Source organism: Penaeus chinensis, chromosome 8 (assembly GCF_019202785.1).
Source record: "Penaeus chinensis breed Huanghai No. 1 chromosome 8, ASM1920278v2, whole genome shotgun sequence".
NCBI classification, from domain to species: Eukaryota; Metazoa; Arthropoda; class Malacostraca; order Decapoda; family Penaeidae; genus Penaeus; species Penaeus chinensis.
The window spans coordinates 39,759,649-39,776,202 of NC_061826.1; the positions used below are offsets into that span (position 1 = coordinate 39,759,649).

Genomic DNA, 16,554 nt, shown 5'->3' on the forward strand with positions numbered 1-16,554 from the left:
ATTTCTACGACGTTTTGGGCTGACTCCTGGAGAAGATTTAGGTGTAAAAAAGTCTTGCGTTCATGGCTCTTTGATTTGTTAATGCAGTGACAATACTATTTATTATGAAAGAATTTATTTTTGTGCAACTAAAACAATAAAGATATGTTTACACACCCACTGTTTTTATACTGCAATAAGTATACAAAGATCATAAAAACCACAAGCAACTCATGGATTAGATCACGTGAAACTAACGAAAAAAAGAAAAAAAAAGAAAGAAAGAGAACAAGCCCATCGGGAATGTGGTTGACCCCCTCCCCCCCCAAACAAAAACAACAAACAAAAAATACAGAAATCCAAAGGGAGAAGAAGTCGCAGGAAAAGCCGATGAGAACAAGTGAATGTGCGTTTGTGAATCGCATGTCTGCTCTGGAGGCTTATAGAATTCCCATGTATCATTATTCAGGGATTTTGTTTTTGTCTTTGATCCTCCATTCATATGTATGGTTACTCCAATGCTTTGCAAGGATACACACACACATATAATGGGATCATTCGCTTATTGCAGCACGTGATCACCTCCAGTCAGGCTGACTGGAGGTTCGAAGAAGAAAGCTTTCGTGGCGTCATTCATTAGAGTCACGTTTTTGACGGGAACTTGGCTGATTACGTGGTCAGAGATCACTCACAGGGGTACGTATATACATGCATATATATGCGTGTATGTGTGTATGTATATGTACACATATAAAGAGAGATAGACACATAGATAGATATAGATAGATGGATGGATGGATACAATCACACACACACACACATATATATGTATATGTATGTATATGTGTGTGTGTGCGTGTGTATATGTAAGTGTGGGTGTATGTATATCTGTCTATATACATATATAGACATATAAATAGATAGATATATATATATAGATAGATGGATACACATACATACGTACACACACACACATATATATATTTATATATATATACATACACACACATGTATGTATGTATATATACATATATATGTATACATGTATATATTTGTATAAATCTGTGTATATATATAAACACACACACATATGTAAAAATCACATTTCGTGACGTCATTCCTGTCACTGATCTGACGTCATCAGTGACGGTGCTTCTAGAAACCGTGAACGTATTCCTTCTGAAGAAGATGACTGTTTCTTTACAAATGCTTTATTTTTGCTTTGATGGTTCTGTGAATCCTAGTCTTACAGGAGATACTACTCACAATACAAAGTACATTGTGACTCTCGGGGAAGTATGAGTATGGAAAATAAGCCTTATCTGCCAACCCTCTTGCATGAAATATACAAAGACACGTGATGAAACGAAGGACTAAAAGGGTAGACGGTAGAGCAGTCAGGAGAGGGCCCATGTGATACCTTCATCATAATATGTAATAACATCTAGTTTGTGAATCTCTATTGGCGATCATGTTCTCGCAAAGATATAGATAGTGCTTACATGTGTGTATACACACACACACATATATTTATATATGTATGTATATACGTATATACAATTGTGGATATATAAATAGACGAACAGTGTATCATTACCAAGTAACAAGAAAACTCACGGAACTCTAATAATGAAATAATAGTCAGTGTGAATACAGAATTGTGTTTTAAGGAATATTGTAATGGCTTCATAGAATGGGTGACTGTGCACTATAGTTGGCAATTAATTTATTTACAAAAACATATATGCCACGTTCACACGACCAGATCTATTTCTTGAAATTGCTTCCCGTCAAAGCACGCCATGGAAAAAGTTCTCCGGGTGACTCATTCAGGACCTGGGTCGAGGGCCGGTCGACCAGTGCCGGTTTGTCTGTAGGCTCTGTGGGAACTCCAGCACTCCCAGTTTTCACTCAATAACATACAGCACAATGATTCATTCTCTCTCATTATTCCCTTACACGTTTACATTATATTGACAAACATTATCAATAATCCCTAAGCTTAATGTCAGTAGCCATTCCATTCATGAAAAACTTCAAGAATCCTTGAATGAAACCGAGTACTCCGCTGAGCCAGTGACGCCGCCGCGGGAGAAGCGGGCCGGCGTGGGAGAGAGAGCACTGTCGCTGACGCAGTTCCGATCTTGTTACCCTGTGGAAGGTAGTGTTGACGTGATGACTAGAAAAAAATATATGCATATTAGATTTCTGTTTCGTTTTACACAATATTAGAATAATGTAAAAAAAAAAAAAAAAAAAAAAAAAAAAAAAAAGATCTGAAGCTACGAACCGTTCCTTCATCCAAGTGCCTTTGTTCAGGATACCTATGCTTATATAAATGTATAATAGTAAAGGAATGGTTGATGCGGATATATATGCATATCTATATCTATCTATTTATCTCTCTATATATATTTATATATAAACACACATACATATATAGATAGATAGATACAGATATAGATAGATAGATATAGATGTATTTATATATATTTGCATATATATACATACATATTTACACACATACATATATATATGCATGTGTGTATGTACAAACACACACACACACATATATATATTTATATATATATGTATATAAATGTATAATAGTAAAGGAATGGTTGATGCGGATATATATGCATATCTATATCTATCTATTTATCTCTCTATATATATTTATATATAAACACACATACATATATAGATAGATAGATACAGATATAGATAGATAGATATAGATGTATTTATATATATTTGCATACATATACATACATATTTACACACATACATATATATATACACACATACATATATATATATGCATGTGTGTATGTACAAACACACACACACATATATATATATTTATATATATATATGTATATAAATATACTAATGTAAATTCGCGCGTGATCCTGTCTGTATACAAGTGTCTACGCTGGTAAACAAAAACACACGACAGGAAAGACAAGTCAGTCATACATGCGCGTGACAGGTCTTGCATAGAATGGTGACACAATAATGAATGTAAATACGCATGTGTACGTTTGTAGTTTGTAGCGTGCACACAATAGCATGTCTATAAATCTATATTCTATATTTGTAAATAAAATTATGCGGTTCTCGCCTTTGAGAGAAGTCCATTGTTCCGGGAAATATTAGCAAAACCTTCCTTTCCCTCTCTCTTTCTCTCTCTCTATCTGTCTTTCCTCCCCGTTCTCGTTCTCTCTTCGCTTGTACTAAACCTTCAACCTGAAAGTGATAATTTTGAACACCTTGTGCTGTAAACACATACAAGTGAGACTTTCAACAGACATCCAAATCCCTGGTTAATTAAAAAAGGGACTCCTCTCGATCAAACTCTAAACAAGACCTCTTAAAGATCAATTCCTTCACATTTGATAATCCCGAATGCGATATGGCAGTACAAAGAATAAACTCGAAAAACGTTTTATTACTGTTGGAGCAACTGAACAATGAAAATAAAAATTGTTATAGTCAGTGACCTTTTTGAAAACAGAAGGTACACAGTGAATGGCATACGGAAGGCTCTATACAGTAGAGATGGCGGATCTAAGGAAGGTGGGGGGGGGCACAGGGGTACTACAATATGCAAATAATGATGGTAATGATAAGAGCAATGATAATTATCATTGCTATTATCATTATTGTTATTATTATTATTATTATTATTATCATTATCGCCATCATTATCATTTCTATTATGGTTATTACTATTATTACTATTACCATTATCATTATCATAATTATCGTTGTTATTGGTGGTGGTGTTGTTATCATTTTCATCATTACCATTATCATTAGTATTACTATTATTATCATTCTTATTATCATTAATATCACTATCGTTTTCTGTAGCTCCGAAATTTCTCTCCAAATCGGTGATACATTTATCGTACATGGAATTATAATCTTAACGTACTCTTTCTGTGTATACGTTCCCATGTAGTTTCGTAGCCAAGGTTCACGCAAACCACATAACTTGGGCCTCCTTGTAATAAACAGGATGTGCCTAAGGACCTTTGCCTACCTCTTGCTAAGGTTTTCGGGCTTTCCATCGACTCCAGGGAAGAAAATTTGTGTGATCACAATTTAAAACTAAATCAAACATCACTGCTTCAGAATATTATTGATTTTGATGATTGTGTGAAATTCCTGAATTTGCTTTTATAAGACAACGCTAACATTGTTAATTTACAATCATTTTATTAATCAGTAAAATGGTAACATTTGTTACTTTCCTAAGTATCACACAATAAAATATATTGTGTTAACATTGCAACAATATTGTTGCAGCATCAAAATCGTCCCTTTAGTTGATGTTATCATCATTCACTTTTGTCACTACTGCCTTTGCGTCTTTACTTTGTTCTTTGTTTTCTATAATTTATTTGACTTTTATGCTGAGGATAACTTGAAACACATGAAATTGTCGGTGAAAATATAAACATTTTCTATATTTATTACAATAAATAAGCAGAACGATAAAACTACGTAAATTAGGAGTGACTGTCGCCCGCGTCAGGCGCGTCGGCCGCTGGGTCGGTCGAAGTGCGCGATGAGGCTGGACACGTCGGGTCGTCGAGCGTTGATGATGTCGATGATGTCGGGTCTGAGGGCCGCGCTCCCCACCAGGAAGCCGTCCAGGTCCTCCAGCTGAGCCAGCTCTCGACAGTTGCTCGACGAAACGGAACCTGCGTAGATGATTCTGGTGCTGTTGGCCACCTTCTCGCTCACGTTGGCACGCAGCCACTCTCGAATGTTGGCCAAGGCCTCCTGCACCTGCGCAGCTGTGGCCAGGACGCCGGTATTGCTGGCCCACAGAGCCTCGAAGGCAATCACCACACTAGACCAGTTGCTGATGCTGGCGGCGAGGGACTTCATCTGGCCCAACAGGACATCCTCCGTGCGACCCTTCTCGCGATCCTCCGGCGTCTCGCACAAACACGCGATTATCTGATGATGGACAGAAGGCAAGTTAGATTTGTACACACTAAAGAATAAAACTTCAATGTCTGTCTCATTCGAGTCATTTGATAACATTAAGAACGAGAGAGAGCGAGGACAAGGCTCACCTTGATGCCAGCCTGCTGCGCGTGTGCGACCTTCTCGGCGATGAGTTGGTCGGACTCCTTGAAGATGGTCCTTCGCTCAGGGTGACCCAGGATGACCCACTCGCAGCCGGAGTCCAGGATCATGGCGGGAGAAATCTCGCCGCTGAAGTTACCACGAGCGACCTACATATGAAAATACCACGATGTTTTAGTATTTCTAATTTAGTCTTTAGGATAATAATTATTGCAAGTTTTCTGCTAGAACAAGGATTACAATAGTCGACCAGTATCGTTGCAGATATGGAAAGAACAGCTTACCTTGTAACAGTTCTGTGCGGCAACAGCGATCTCGTCAGGGAGTCTCTGGCGGGCGTATGACAGGTAGCAGGAAGGGCAGCCAACCACGGCCTCTGTTTGAGTTAAGAAAATTAGTATCATGTTTGTATAGGCATCGCGAACTCAGTTCCTTTAACGAATTACTTCTGCTTGACCAACTCACTTTAATCCTAACACGAACAGAAGCAAATGTGTGGTACTGACCTGTGTTCGGGTCCAACGAGGCCGCCGACATGAACTTGACAATGTGGTCGATCCGGGCTTTGTCTACGTTCATCTTCCAGTTCCCGATCACGAAGAACTTCCTTTGGTCCGACATTTTCAAACTTTTTTTCTCTCTCTTCTTTTTACAAGTTAAACACCGTAGTCTTCTTTAGCTCTTGTTATCAGGAGCGAGGAGTAGCTTCTGATAGTCACAACAACAACAATTCATTTTATACGATTTTTCACCGGAAATGGGACGTTCGTGGCGTGACGTCATTTTTTTTCTTCTTCTTCTTCCCCTGTTTTAAACACCCTTTTTCACGTCATTTAAGGAAGATAACGATTTTTGAATATAATAATCTATTTGACTCATTCCAATCTAAATTGACTGATTTTATTTAACTATGCACTGAATTATAGGAATATAAGTTCTGCGTGATATAATTTTACTTACATAAAAATGAGATTATTATTGAAATGTTTGGATTATTGAAATGGTAACAGTGATGATTATGATGAGAATATAATTATATTATAAATAGTAATACTGACAACAATAATAATAATGATTACTACAACTATTGATAGAAGAGTAATGATAATGATGCGAATAATAATGACTGATGATGATAATAATGATAGCAAAGATAATATAGCAATGGTAATGATGGTGATAATCATAATCATAATATCAATTACAATTATGATGATGACGATAATAATAATAATAATGATAATAACAATAACAACAATAATGAAAGTGATAATAATAATGATAATGATATTGTTAATAATAATGATGATGATGATATTAATGATAATAATGATAGCTATTATTATTATTACAATAATAATGATGATAACAATAATGATGATAATGACAATAATGGAAATAATGATAATAATAATGATATCAATAGTAATGCTAATAATAGTAATCATAATTATAATGATACCGATAACGATGATAATAAAAGTAATAATAACAATACCAACAACAATATTAACAATAACAATAGGGATGATTGTAATTATTATAATATTACACTTTTTTGGTTTTGTTTATATCTTAAAACTATAACGTACAGAAACATATCTCTCTGGATAGACACATATACACAAGTATACACATAATCCCTCTTCTGGGTCAAGGATCGATCAGTATAGTTAACAGAGATAGTTAAAGAGATGAGTATAGTTAAAGAGATGAGGAATTCAGAATAAGAAAACCAAACGTGAATTTGACTTGGAATATCCTTTTTGATTTGTAATATTCCTTTTTTTCATACATCAAGCGCGCGGCGGCGTCTACAGTGTGGGCGTGAGACTGGTGTTTCGGACTGGGGATCGGGTCTTCCGCTTTTTCACATGTCAGTTAGGAATCAGTATATATATATATATGCATATATATATGTATGTATATATATATGTATGTATATATATATATGTATGTATATATATGTATGTATATATATGTATGTATATATATATATGTACGCACACATATATGTGTGATATATATAATATAATATATATACGTATACAAATTCTTATCTTTTATTTAGAGCATACACTATGTATGTAATTTATCTTATCCGATTTCTTAACATAAGGTCCGTGTTAATAGCCAGAAAAGCATGGATTGATGAAGACTTTTTTATATTAAGAGCTGCCGAATTTCCACGATGCCTTTGTTGTCAAGTTCAGTAGTCTGTGAGTCACGGTTTGAGGATTCATAAAATCCTAAGAAGTGAAAGGCAAAAGGCAATTTTCCTCTCTTGCATTTTCTTTATTTTTAATGTGGGAGAACAACATATATATATACATATATATACATACATAGAGAGACAGAGACTAAGAGCGAATGAGAGAAAGGGAAAGAGAGAGACTCTCTTTCCATCAGAGAGAGAGAGAGGAAGTGTGAGATAGGGAGGGAAAGAGAAAGGGAGAGAGAGAGACAGAGAAAGAAAGAAAATTAAAAAGAAAATTGAGCACGAACACAAATACAAAAAATGCCAATCAACGAACAAACAGACGAACCGTTCCCAGCGAAGCTTGAGCTCAACACAGGATACCGGAAGCTCCAAGAACGTTTGTTTGTTTTTTATGGCCAAGTATAAAACTCGCGACGCCCAGAGAACGGTTGATAGTCCTCGCCTCAGTGGCCAGCGAGAACGCTTCCCGATGACTCTCCGCCGAGGAACCGAGATGTCGGGCAAGAGGAAGTTCCTGGTTGCGGGCAGCTGGACGTCACAAGCGGACTCGAGCGCAGGTCAGAAGCGCAGATTATGCCTCTATGTTTTGAAGATGTTTGCTGGATTTAAAAATCAAGATTAGGAGATAGTTACGAAGTACATTTATTGCTAAATAGCCAATCAATTAATGATGACAAAGGCTCTAAACTCTATCTGTGAAATGTTTCTTCCACAGCGAGTACGAGAGAGAGTTTCTCTTCGTTCCTATCGTATGCTCGCCAGCATCTTCCTGTCGAGATCGGCACGACTGTTCCTTACGGTCAAGAGGACGAGGAAGCCTTCTGCAGGAACTGCGACTGCCACTGGGAAGTAGTGGGCGGGTCTTCGTCCGGCAGCTCGGATTCTCAGATGAAGGAAGCGATTGTCGAAGCTCAGCGGGAAGGCAGGAAGGTGAGAGTAAATCAGTTTGTCTAAAGTTCTATTATAATCATATTCCATTTGACAAATTTGCAAAATGCATTGGCACTACGAATAAATCTGTAGTATAGGTGGTACTAAACGACAGAAAAATATATGTATTTCACTGTTAATATTATGTATACGTAATCTAATTTGTATTATTATGCGCTTTCTCTTACTCTTAATGGCTTGTTATCAAGGGACTCGAATGAGATATCAATTTTCGAAATGTGTACGTATTATCTAACTTGCCTTCTGTCCATTATCAGATAATCGCGTGTTTGTGCGAGACGTCGGAGGATCGCGAGAAGGGTCGCACGGAGGATGTCCTGTTGGGCCAGATGAAGTCCCTCGCCGCCAGCATCAGCGACTGGTCTGGTGTGGTGATCGCCTTCGAGGCTCTGTGGGCCAGTAATACCGGCGTCCTGGCCACAGCTGCGCAGGTGCAGGAGGCCTTGGCCAACATTCGAGAGTGGCTGCGTGCCAACGTGAGCGAGAAGGTGGCCAACAGCACCAGAATCATCTACGCAGGTTCCGTTTCGTCGAGCAACTGTCGAGAGCTGGCTCAGCTGGAGGACCTAGACGGCTTCCTGGTGGGGAGCGCGGCCCTCAGACCCGACATCGTTCCCGCAATCACTTCGTCGCGAGTTTCTTGCTCGTCCCTCTGGGCGACGCACGAGGCCCTCAGGTCGACCGCCCAGCTGATCCAGCAGCTTCGTCAGCAAGAATGCGCGAGGAGGCTGGCGGCGACGACGCGCAGTCCGAAACGATACATTTGAATGGTCTGCTCTCAGTGCCGTCGTGAGCAGACTCCACTACAGGAGGATTACGTGTAAATAGGTCTATGTATTTATAAGTCCTTGCTATTTGGTATTGAAGTACCGACAATATTTATTGTGAATATTTATGTTTAGACACTGCAACTATATTTTAGAAATAAAGATATGTTTACAAGCCTGTTGTTTACTTAAATCTCAGTACTATATATTGATATCATGTAATAACATGTATATGCATAAAAGTTTAAACGCACCAAAAATACAAAAACAACTATTTTTTACCATTACTCTTTTTTTTCTTCATTTACATGACTGGCCACTCCATTAATACCAGTGATAAATAAATATATATAGATATATGTGTGTGTGTGTGGAGGTAGATAAAATAAATGTGTATTTATATTGACTAATTGATAGATAGGTTATTTAATAAATAGGTTGAAGGACAGATAGACTGAAAAGTAGATAAGCAGATAGATAAATAAATTGATATATATAAGCATATACCTATACATATATAACGAAGAAGGGAAAGTGTATATATATGTGTGTGTTTGTGTGTATATATGTATATATTGTGTGTCAGTAACAGCCATGACAGTTCAGCGACAAATAGTCGGTCATATAACCACTGCATTTCTATGACATTATTCGCCAATTCTGTCGCTCTGTCACCTTCGGCCAGCCTATCGGGGGTCGAACAGGAATAACGTCACGAGTTTAAAGATCACGACGCGCAGTCTGAAACGACACATTTGAAGGGATTTCTACGACGTTTTGGGCTGACTCCTGGAGAAGATTTAGGTGTAAAAAAGTCTTGCGTTCATGGCTCTTTGATTTGTTAATGCAGTGACAATACTATTTATTATGAAAGAATTTATTTTTGTGCAACTAAAACAATAAAGATATGTTTACACACCCACTGTTTTTATACTGCAATAAGTATACAAAGATCATAAAAACCACAAGCAACTCATGGATTAGATCACGTGAAACTAACGAAAAAAAGAAAAAAAAAGAAAGAAAGAGAACAAGCCCATCGGGAATGTGGTTGACCCCCTCCCCCCCCAAACAAAAACAACAAACAAAAAATACAGAAATCCAAAGGGAGAAGAAGTCGCAGGAAAAGCCGATGAGAACAAGTGAATGTGCGTTTGTGAATCGCATGTCTGCTCTGGAGGCTTATAGAATTCCCATGTATCATTATTCAGGGATTTTGTTTTTGTCTTTGATCCTCCATTCATATGTATGGTTACTCCAATGCTTTGCAAGGATACACACACACATATAATGGGATCATTCGCTTATTGCAGCACGTGATCACCTCCAGTCAGGCTGACTGGAGGTTCGAAGAAGAAAGCTTTCGTGGCGTCATTCATTAGAGTCACGTTTTTGACGGGAACTTGGCTGATTACGTGGTCAGAGATCACTCACAGGGGTACGTATATACATGCATATATATGCGTGTATGTGTGTATGTATATGTACACATATAAAGAGAGATAGACACATAGATAGATATAGATAGATGGATGGATGGATACAATCACACACACACACACATATATATGTATATGTATGTATATGTGTGTGTGTGCGTGTGTATATGTAAGTGTGGGTGTATGTATATCTGTCTATATACATATATAGACATATAAATAGATAGATATATATATATAGATAGATGGATACACATACATACGTACACACACACACATATATATATTTATATATATATACATACACACACATGTATGTATGTATATATACATATATATGTATACATGTATATATTTGTATAAATCTGTGTATATATATAAACACACACACATATGTAAAAATCACATTTCGTGACGTCATTCCTGTCACTGATCTGACGTCATCAGTGACGGTGCTTCTAGAAACCGTGAACGTATTCCTTCTGAAGAAGATGACTGTTTCTTTACAAATGCTTTATTTTTGCTTTGATGGTTCTGTGAATCCTAGTCTTACAGGAGATACTACTCACAATACAAAGTACATTGTGACTCTCGGGGAAGTATGAGTATGGAAAATAAGCCTTATCTGCCAACCCTCTTGCATGAAATATACAAAGACACGTGATGAAACGAAGGACTAAAAGGGTAGACGGTAGAGCAGTCAGGAGAGGGCCCATGTGATACCTTCATCATAATATGTAATAACATCTAGTTTGTGAATCTCTATTGGCGATCATGTTCTCGCAAAGATATAGATAGTGCTTACATGTGTGTATACACACACACACATATATTTATATATGTATGTATATACGTATATACAATTGTGGATATATAAATAGACGAACAGTGTATCATTACCAAGTAACAAGAAAACTCACGGAACTCTAATAATGAAATAATAGTCAGTGTGAATACAGAATTGTGTTTTAAGGAATATTGTAATGGCTTCATAGAATGGGTGACTGTGCACTATAGTTGGCAATTAATTTATTTACAAAAACATATATGCCACGTTCACACGACCAGATCTATTTCTTGAAATTGCTTCCCGTCAAAGCACGCCATGGAAAAAGTTCTCCGGGTGACTCATTCAGGACCTGGGTCGAGGGCCGGTCGACCAGTGCCGGTTTGTCTGTAGGCTCTGTGGGAACTCCAGCACTCCCAGTTTTCACTCAATAACATACAGCACAATGATTCATTCTCTCTCATTATTCCCTTACACGTTTACATTATATTGACAAACATTATCAATAATCCCTAAGCTTAATGTCAGTAGCCATTCCATTCATGAAAAACTTCAAGAATCCTTGAATGAAACCGAGTACTCCGCTGAGCCAGTGACGCCGCCGCGGGAGAAGCGGGCCGGCGTGGGAGAGAGAGCACTGTCGCTGACGCAGTTCCGATCTTGTTACCCTGTGGAAGGTAGTGTTGACGTGATGACTAGAAAAAAATATATGCATATTAGATTTCTGTTTCGTTTTACACAATATTAGAATAATGTAAAAAAAAAAAAAAAAAAAAAAAAAAAAAAAAAGATCTGAAGCTACGAACCGTTCCTTCATCCAAGTGCCTTTGTTCAGGATACCTATGCTTATATAAATGTATAATAGTAAAGGAATGGTTGATGCGGATATATATGCATATCTATATCTATCTATTTATCTCTCTATATATATTTATATATAAACACACATACATATATAGATAGATAGATACAGATATAGATAGATAGATATAGATGTATTTATATATATTTGCATATATATACATACATATTTACACACATACATATATATATGCATGTGTGTATGTACAAACACACACACACACATATATATATTTATATATATATGTATATAAATGTATAATAGTAAAGGAATGGTTGATGCGGATATATATGCATATCTATATCTATCTATTTATCTCTCTATATATATTTATATATAAACACACATACATATATAGATAGATAGATACAGATATAGATAGATAGATATAGATGTATTTATATATATTTGCATACATATACATACATATTTACACACATACATATATATATACACACATACATATATATATATGCATGTGTGTATGTACAAACACACACACACATATATATATATTTATATATATATATGTATATAAATATACTAATGTAAATTCGCGCGTGATCCTGTCTGTATACAAGTGTCTACGCTGGTAAACAAAAACACACGACAGGAAAGACAAGTCAGTCATACATGCGCGTGACAGGTCTTGCATAGAATGGTGACACAATAATGAATGTAAATACGCATGTGTACGTTTGTAGTTTGTAGCGTGCACACAATAGCATGTCTATAAATCTATATTCTATATTTGTAAATAAAATTATGCGGTTCTCGCCTTTGAGAGAAGTCCATTGTTCCGGGAAATATTAGCAAAACCTTCCTTTCCCTCTCTCTTTCTCTCTCTCTATCTGTCTTTCCTCCCCGTTCTCGTTCTCTCTTCGCTTGTACTAAACCTTCAACCTGAAAGTGATAATTTTGAACACCTTGTGCTGTAAACACATACAAGTGAGACTTTCAACAGACATCCAAATCCCTGGTTAATTAAAAAAGGGACTCCTCTCGATCAAACTCTAAACAAGACCTCTTAAAGATCAATTCCTTCACATTTGATAATCCCGAATGCGATATGGCAGTACAAAGAATAAACTCGAAAAACGTTTTATTACTGTTGGAGCAACTGAACAATGAAAATAAAAATTGTTATAGTCAGTGACCTTTTTGAAAACAGAAGGTACACAGTGAATGGCATACGGAAGGCTCTATACAGTAGAGATGGCGGATCTAAGGAAGGTGGGGGGGGGCACAGGGGTACTACAATATGCAAATAATGATGGTAATGATAAGAGCAATGATAATTATCATTGCTATTATCATTATTGTTATTATTATTATTATTATTATTATCATTATCGCCATCATTATCATTTCTATTATGGTTATTACTATTATTACTATTACCATTATCATTATCATAATTATCGTTGTTATTGGTGGTGGTGTTGTTATCATTTTCATCATTACCATTATCATTAGTATTACTATTATTATCATTCTTATTATCATTAATATCACTATCGTTTTCTGTAGCTCCGAAATTTCTCTCCAAATCGGTGATACATTTATCGTACATGGAATTATAATCTTAACGTACTCTTTCTGTGTATACGTTCCCATGTAGTTTCGTAGCCAAGGTTCACGCAAACCACATAACTTGGGCCTCCTTGTAATAAACAGGATGTGCCTAAGGACCTTTGCCTACCTCTTGCTAAGGTTTTCGGGCTTTCCATCGACTCCAGGGAAGAAAATTTGTGTGATCACAATTTAAAACTAAATCAAACATCACTGCTTCAGAATATTATTGATTTTGATGATTGTGTGAAATTCCTGAATTTGCTTTTATAAGACAACGCTAACATTGTTAATTTACAATCATTTTATTAATCAGTAAAATGGTAACATTTGTTACTTTCCTAAGTATCACACAATAAAATATATTGTGTTAACATTGCAACAATATTGTTGCAGCATCAAAATCGTCCCTTTAGTTGATGTTATCATCATTCACTTTTGTCACTACTGCCTTTGCGTCTTTACTTTGTTCTTTGTTTTCTATAATTTATTTGACTTTTATGCTGAGGATAACTTGAAACACATGAAATTGTCGGTGAAAATATAAACATTTTCTATATTTATTACAATAAATAAGCAGAACGATAAAACTACGTAAATTAGGAGTGACTGTCGCCCGCGTCAGGCGCGTCGGCCGCTGGGTCGGTCGAAGTGCGCGATGAGGCTGGACACGTCGGGTCGTCGAGCGTTGATGATGTCGATGATGTCGGGTCTGAGGGCCGCGCTCCCCACCAGGAAGCCGTCCAGGTCCTCCAGCTGAGCCAGCTCTCGACAGTTGCTCGACGAAACGGAACCTGCGTAGATGATTCTGGTGCTGTTGGCCACCTTCTCGCTCACGTTGGCACGCAGCCACTCTCGAATGTTGGCCAAGGCCTCCTGCACCTGCGCAGCTGTGGCCAGGACGCCGGTATTGCTGGCCCACAGAGCCTCGAAGGCAATCACCACACTAGACCAGTTGCTGATGCTGGCGGCGAGGGACTTCATCTGGCCCAACAGGACATCCTCCGTGCGACCCTTCTCGCGATCCTCCGGCGTCTCGCACAAACACGCGATTATCTGATGATGGACAGAAGGCAAGTTAGATTTGTACACACTAAAGAATAAAACTTCAATGTCTGTCTCATTCGAGTCATTTGATAACATTAAGAACGAGAGAGAGCGAGGACAAGGCTCACCTTGATGCCAGCCTGCTGCGCGTGTGCGACCTTCTCGGCGATGAGTTGGTCGGACTCCTTGAAGATGGTCCTTCGCTCAGGGTGACCCAGGATGACCCACTCGCAGCCGGAGTCCAGGATCATGGCGGGAGAAATCTCGCCGCTGAAGTTACCACGAGCGACCTACATATGAAAATACCACGATGTTTTAGTATTTCTAATTTAGTCTTTAGGATAATAATTATTGCAAGTTTTCTGCTAGAACAAGGATTACAATAGTCGACCAGTATCGTTGCAGATATGGAAAGAACAGCTTACCTTGTAACAGTTCTGTGCGGCAACAGCGATCTCGTCAGGGAGTCTCTGGCGGGCGTACGACAGGTAGCAGGAAGGGCAGCCAACCACGGCCTCTGTTTGGGACGACCAGATTTTTAAAAAATCACACGTATATCAACTTGATATATTGTACGGCAAACATAGCATTGCCAGCTGAATAGTAATTATGATAAGAGATAGATAAAACTGACCTGTGTTCGGGTCCAACGAGGCCGCCGACATAAACTTGACAATGTTGTCGATCCGGGCTTTGTCTACGTTCATCTTCCAGTTCCCGATCACGAAGAACTTCCTTTGGCCCGACATTTTGATTTGATTTTTTACTTTCCGGCAAACTTCAAGTCTTGCTTTCCGCAACCTTCAGGAGTACAATTAAGCAGACACTGATAATCGTTGTCGTAATACACAAGGTTATATATACAGATTACACCGGAAGCGTCGCCCGAAGTTCAGTCCCGCACAGACGTCACAACCAGTCCCCATCGAAAAGACGAACGTTTATAAAACATTGCGTTACATAAACTTTCACTCCTGTACAGGCTGAATTTCCGTTAATTATCCAACGGTATCAAGTAGATGAACCCGGTATTTCTTTCCCTTTTCGTCATTTAATCATCACTTCCTGACAGAAGATAACTAGGCCAAGAGAAAATCCGAATATTTTTTCTAGTGCGCCCCTGGTACAGCATTCCCGCGCGATCACGTGACCAGCGGATGACAAAAGTCAAATGCGGGACCAAGCGCATGGCCATGGATAAGGTCAGCAACGACCTTATTTTTAGCCAGGATGGAGAAGAATGGGTTATGAGCGAAAACATGGAATGGAAGTTTTTTTACTTTTTTTCTGATTACTATTTTCTTTTCTATTTTACGATCGTATATTTCCCTCTTAGAATATCGCGGGGATAACATAAGATGGGTAATCTCACAGCTGAAATTACCGCAGGCAAGCTATATAAAGCTAATAGTGTTAAATTTCTAAATGTATCCTTTAAATTTAAGTTAAAATCCTATAGGTTCATTACACTGAACTGGCATCATCACTTAGGATAATCCAGACCTAGACTTCAAAAGCCAAGGTTCTCCAAAAGCGACCTTGTCAAATACCAAGAACGACATCCAGCCACAACTTCTGTTTGGGGCAAGTAAAAGGATTATTATATTTGCAAATGTTAGTTAACGTAATTATGAGAAACCTGAGTAGCAATAACCTGCCTTTGGGTTTAAAGAAGCCATCAGCTGGCCTTGGTTCAAATACATCATATCGTAGTATAAAAGTAGATCTTATTAAGACACTGTTTTACCAAAAGCTTCCGAGCATGCTGGCAATTATTAATTATCATTTTTAAATCTTTATCCATAAATTTATTTTTCATTTGA

General features: G+C 37.7%; 3 protein-coding genes across 3 annotated transcripts; 1 reads left to right on the plus strand and 2 right to left on the minus strand.

Moving 5' to 3' along the window:
• Positions 1 to 4,426: 4,426 nt before the first annotated feature.
• On the minus strand, positions 4,427 to 5,822 carry LOC125028127 (triosephosphate isomerase-like). The gene is made up of 4 exons (XM_047617470.1): positions 5,592 to 5,822; positions 5,370 to 5,461; positions 5,073 to 5,234; positions 4,427 to 4,953 (listed from the first exon to the last, which is right to left on the minus strand). The coding sequence occupies exons 1-4, from the start codon at positions 5,704 to 5,706 to the stop codon at positions 4,519 to 4,521; spliced, it is 804 nt and encodes a 267-aa protein (XP_047473426.1). The 5' UTR covers positions 5,707 to 5,822; the 3' UTR covers positions 4,427 to 4,518.
• A 1,752-nt stretch (positions 5,823 to 7,574) lies between these two features.
• LOC125028201 (triosephosphate isomerase-like) lies at positions 7,575 to 9,189 on the plus strand. Its single transcript, XM_047617596.1, has 3 exons — positions 7,575 to 7,863; positions 8,022 to 8,236; positions 8,515 to 9,189. Exons 1-3 carry the CDS (start codon positions 7,698 to 7,700, stop codon positions 9,022 to 9,024), a joined length of 891 nt encoding a protein of 296 aa, XP_047473552.1. The 5' UTR covers positions 7,575 to 7,697; the 3' UTR covers positions 9,025 to 9,189.
• Positions 9,190 to 14,213: 5,024 nt separating this feature from the next.
• LOC125028121 (triosephosphate isomerase-like) lies at positions 14,214 to 15,571 on the minus strand. The gene is made up of 4 exons (XM_047617462.1): positions 15,366 to 15,571; positions 15,157 to 15,248; positions 14,860 to 15,021; positions 14,214 to 14,740 (listed from the first exon to the last, which is right to left on the minus strand). Exons 1-4 carry the CDS (start codon positions 15,478 to 15,480, stop codon positions 14,306 to 14,308), a joined length of 804 nt encoding a protein of 267 aa, XP_047473418.1. The 5' UTR covers positions 15,481 to 15,571; the 3' UTR covers positions 14,214 to 14,305.
• Positions 15,572 to 16,554: the final 983 nt, after the last annotated feature.

What these genes read in the sequence shown, in the direction of transcription:
- LOC125028121 (XM_047617462.1), bottom strand. Translation starts at nt 15,480, where the DNA reads ATGTCGGGCCAAAGGAAGTTCTTCGTGATCGGGAACTGGAAGATGAAC. An exon ending in CTCGTTGGACCCGAACACAG is followed by an intron (nt 15,249 to 15,365) that starts GTCAGTTTTATC and finishes CGTCCCAAACAG; the next exon opens with AGGCCGTGGTTGGCTGCCCT. An exon ending in CCGCACAGAACTGTTACAAG is followed by an intron (nt 15,022 to 15,156) that starts GTAAGCTGTTCT and finishes TTTCATATGTAG; the next exon opens with GTCGCTCGTGGTAACTTCAG.
- LOC125028201 (XM_047617596.1), top strand. Translation starts at nt 7,698, where the DNA reads ATGGCCAAGTATAAAACTCGCGACGCCCAGAGAACGGTTGATAGTCCT. An exon ending in ACAAGCGGACTCGAGCGCAG is followed by an intron (nt 7,864 to 8,021) that starts GTCAGAAGCGCA and finishes TTTCTTCCACAG; the next exon opens with CGAGTACGAGAGAGAGTTTC. An exon ending in CTCAGCGGGAAGGCAGGAAG is followed by an intron (nt 8,237 to 8,514) that starts GTGAGAGTAAAT and finishes GTCCATTATCAG; the next exon opens with ATAATCGCGTGTTTGTGCGA.
- LOC125028127 (XM_047617470.1), bottom strand. Translation starts at nt 5,706, where the DNA reads ATGTCGGACCAAAGGAAGTTCTTCGTGATCGGGAACTGGAAGATGAAC. An exon ending in CCGCACAGAACTGTTACAAG is followed by an intron (nt 5,235 to 5,369) that starts GTAAGCTGTTCT and finishes TTTCATATGTAG; the next exon opens with GTCGCTCGTGGTAACTTCAG. An exon ending in CGCAGCAGGCTGGCATCAAG is followed by an intron (nt 4,954 to 5,072) that starts GTGAGCCTTGTC and finishes GTCCATCATCAG; the next exon opens with ATAATCGCGTGTTTGTGCGA.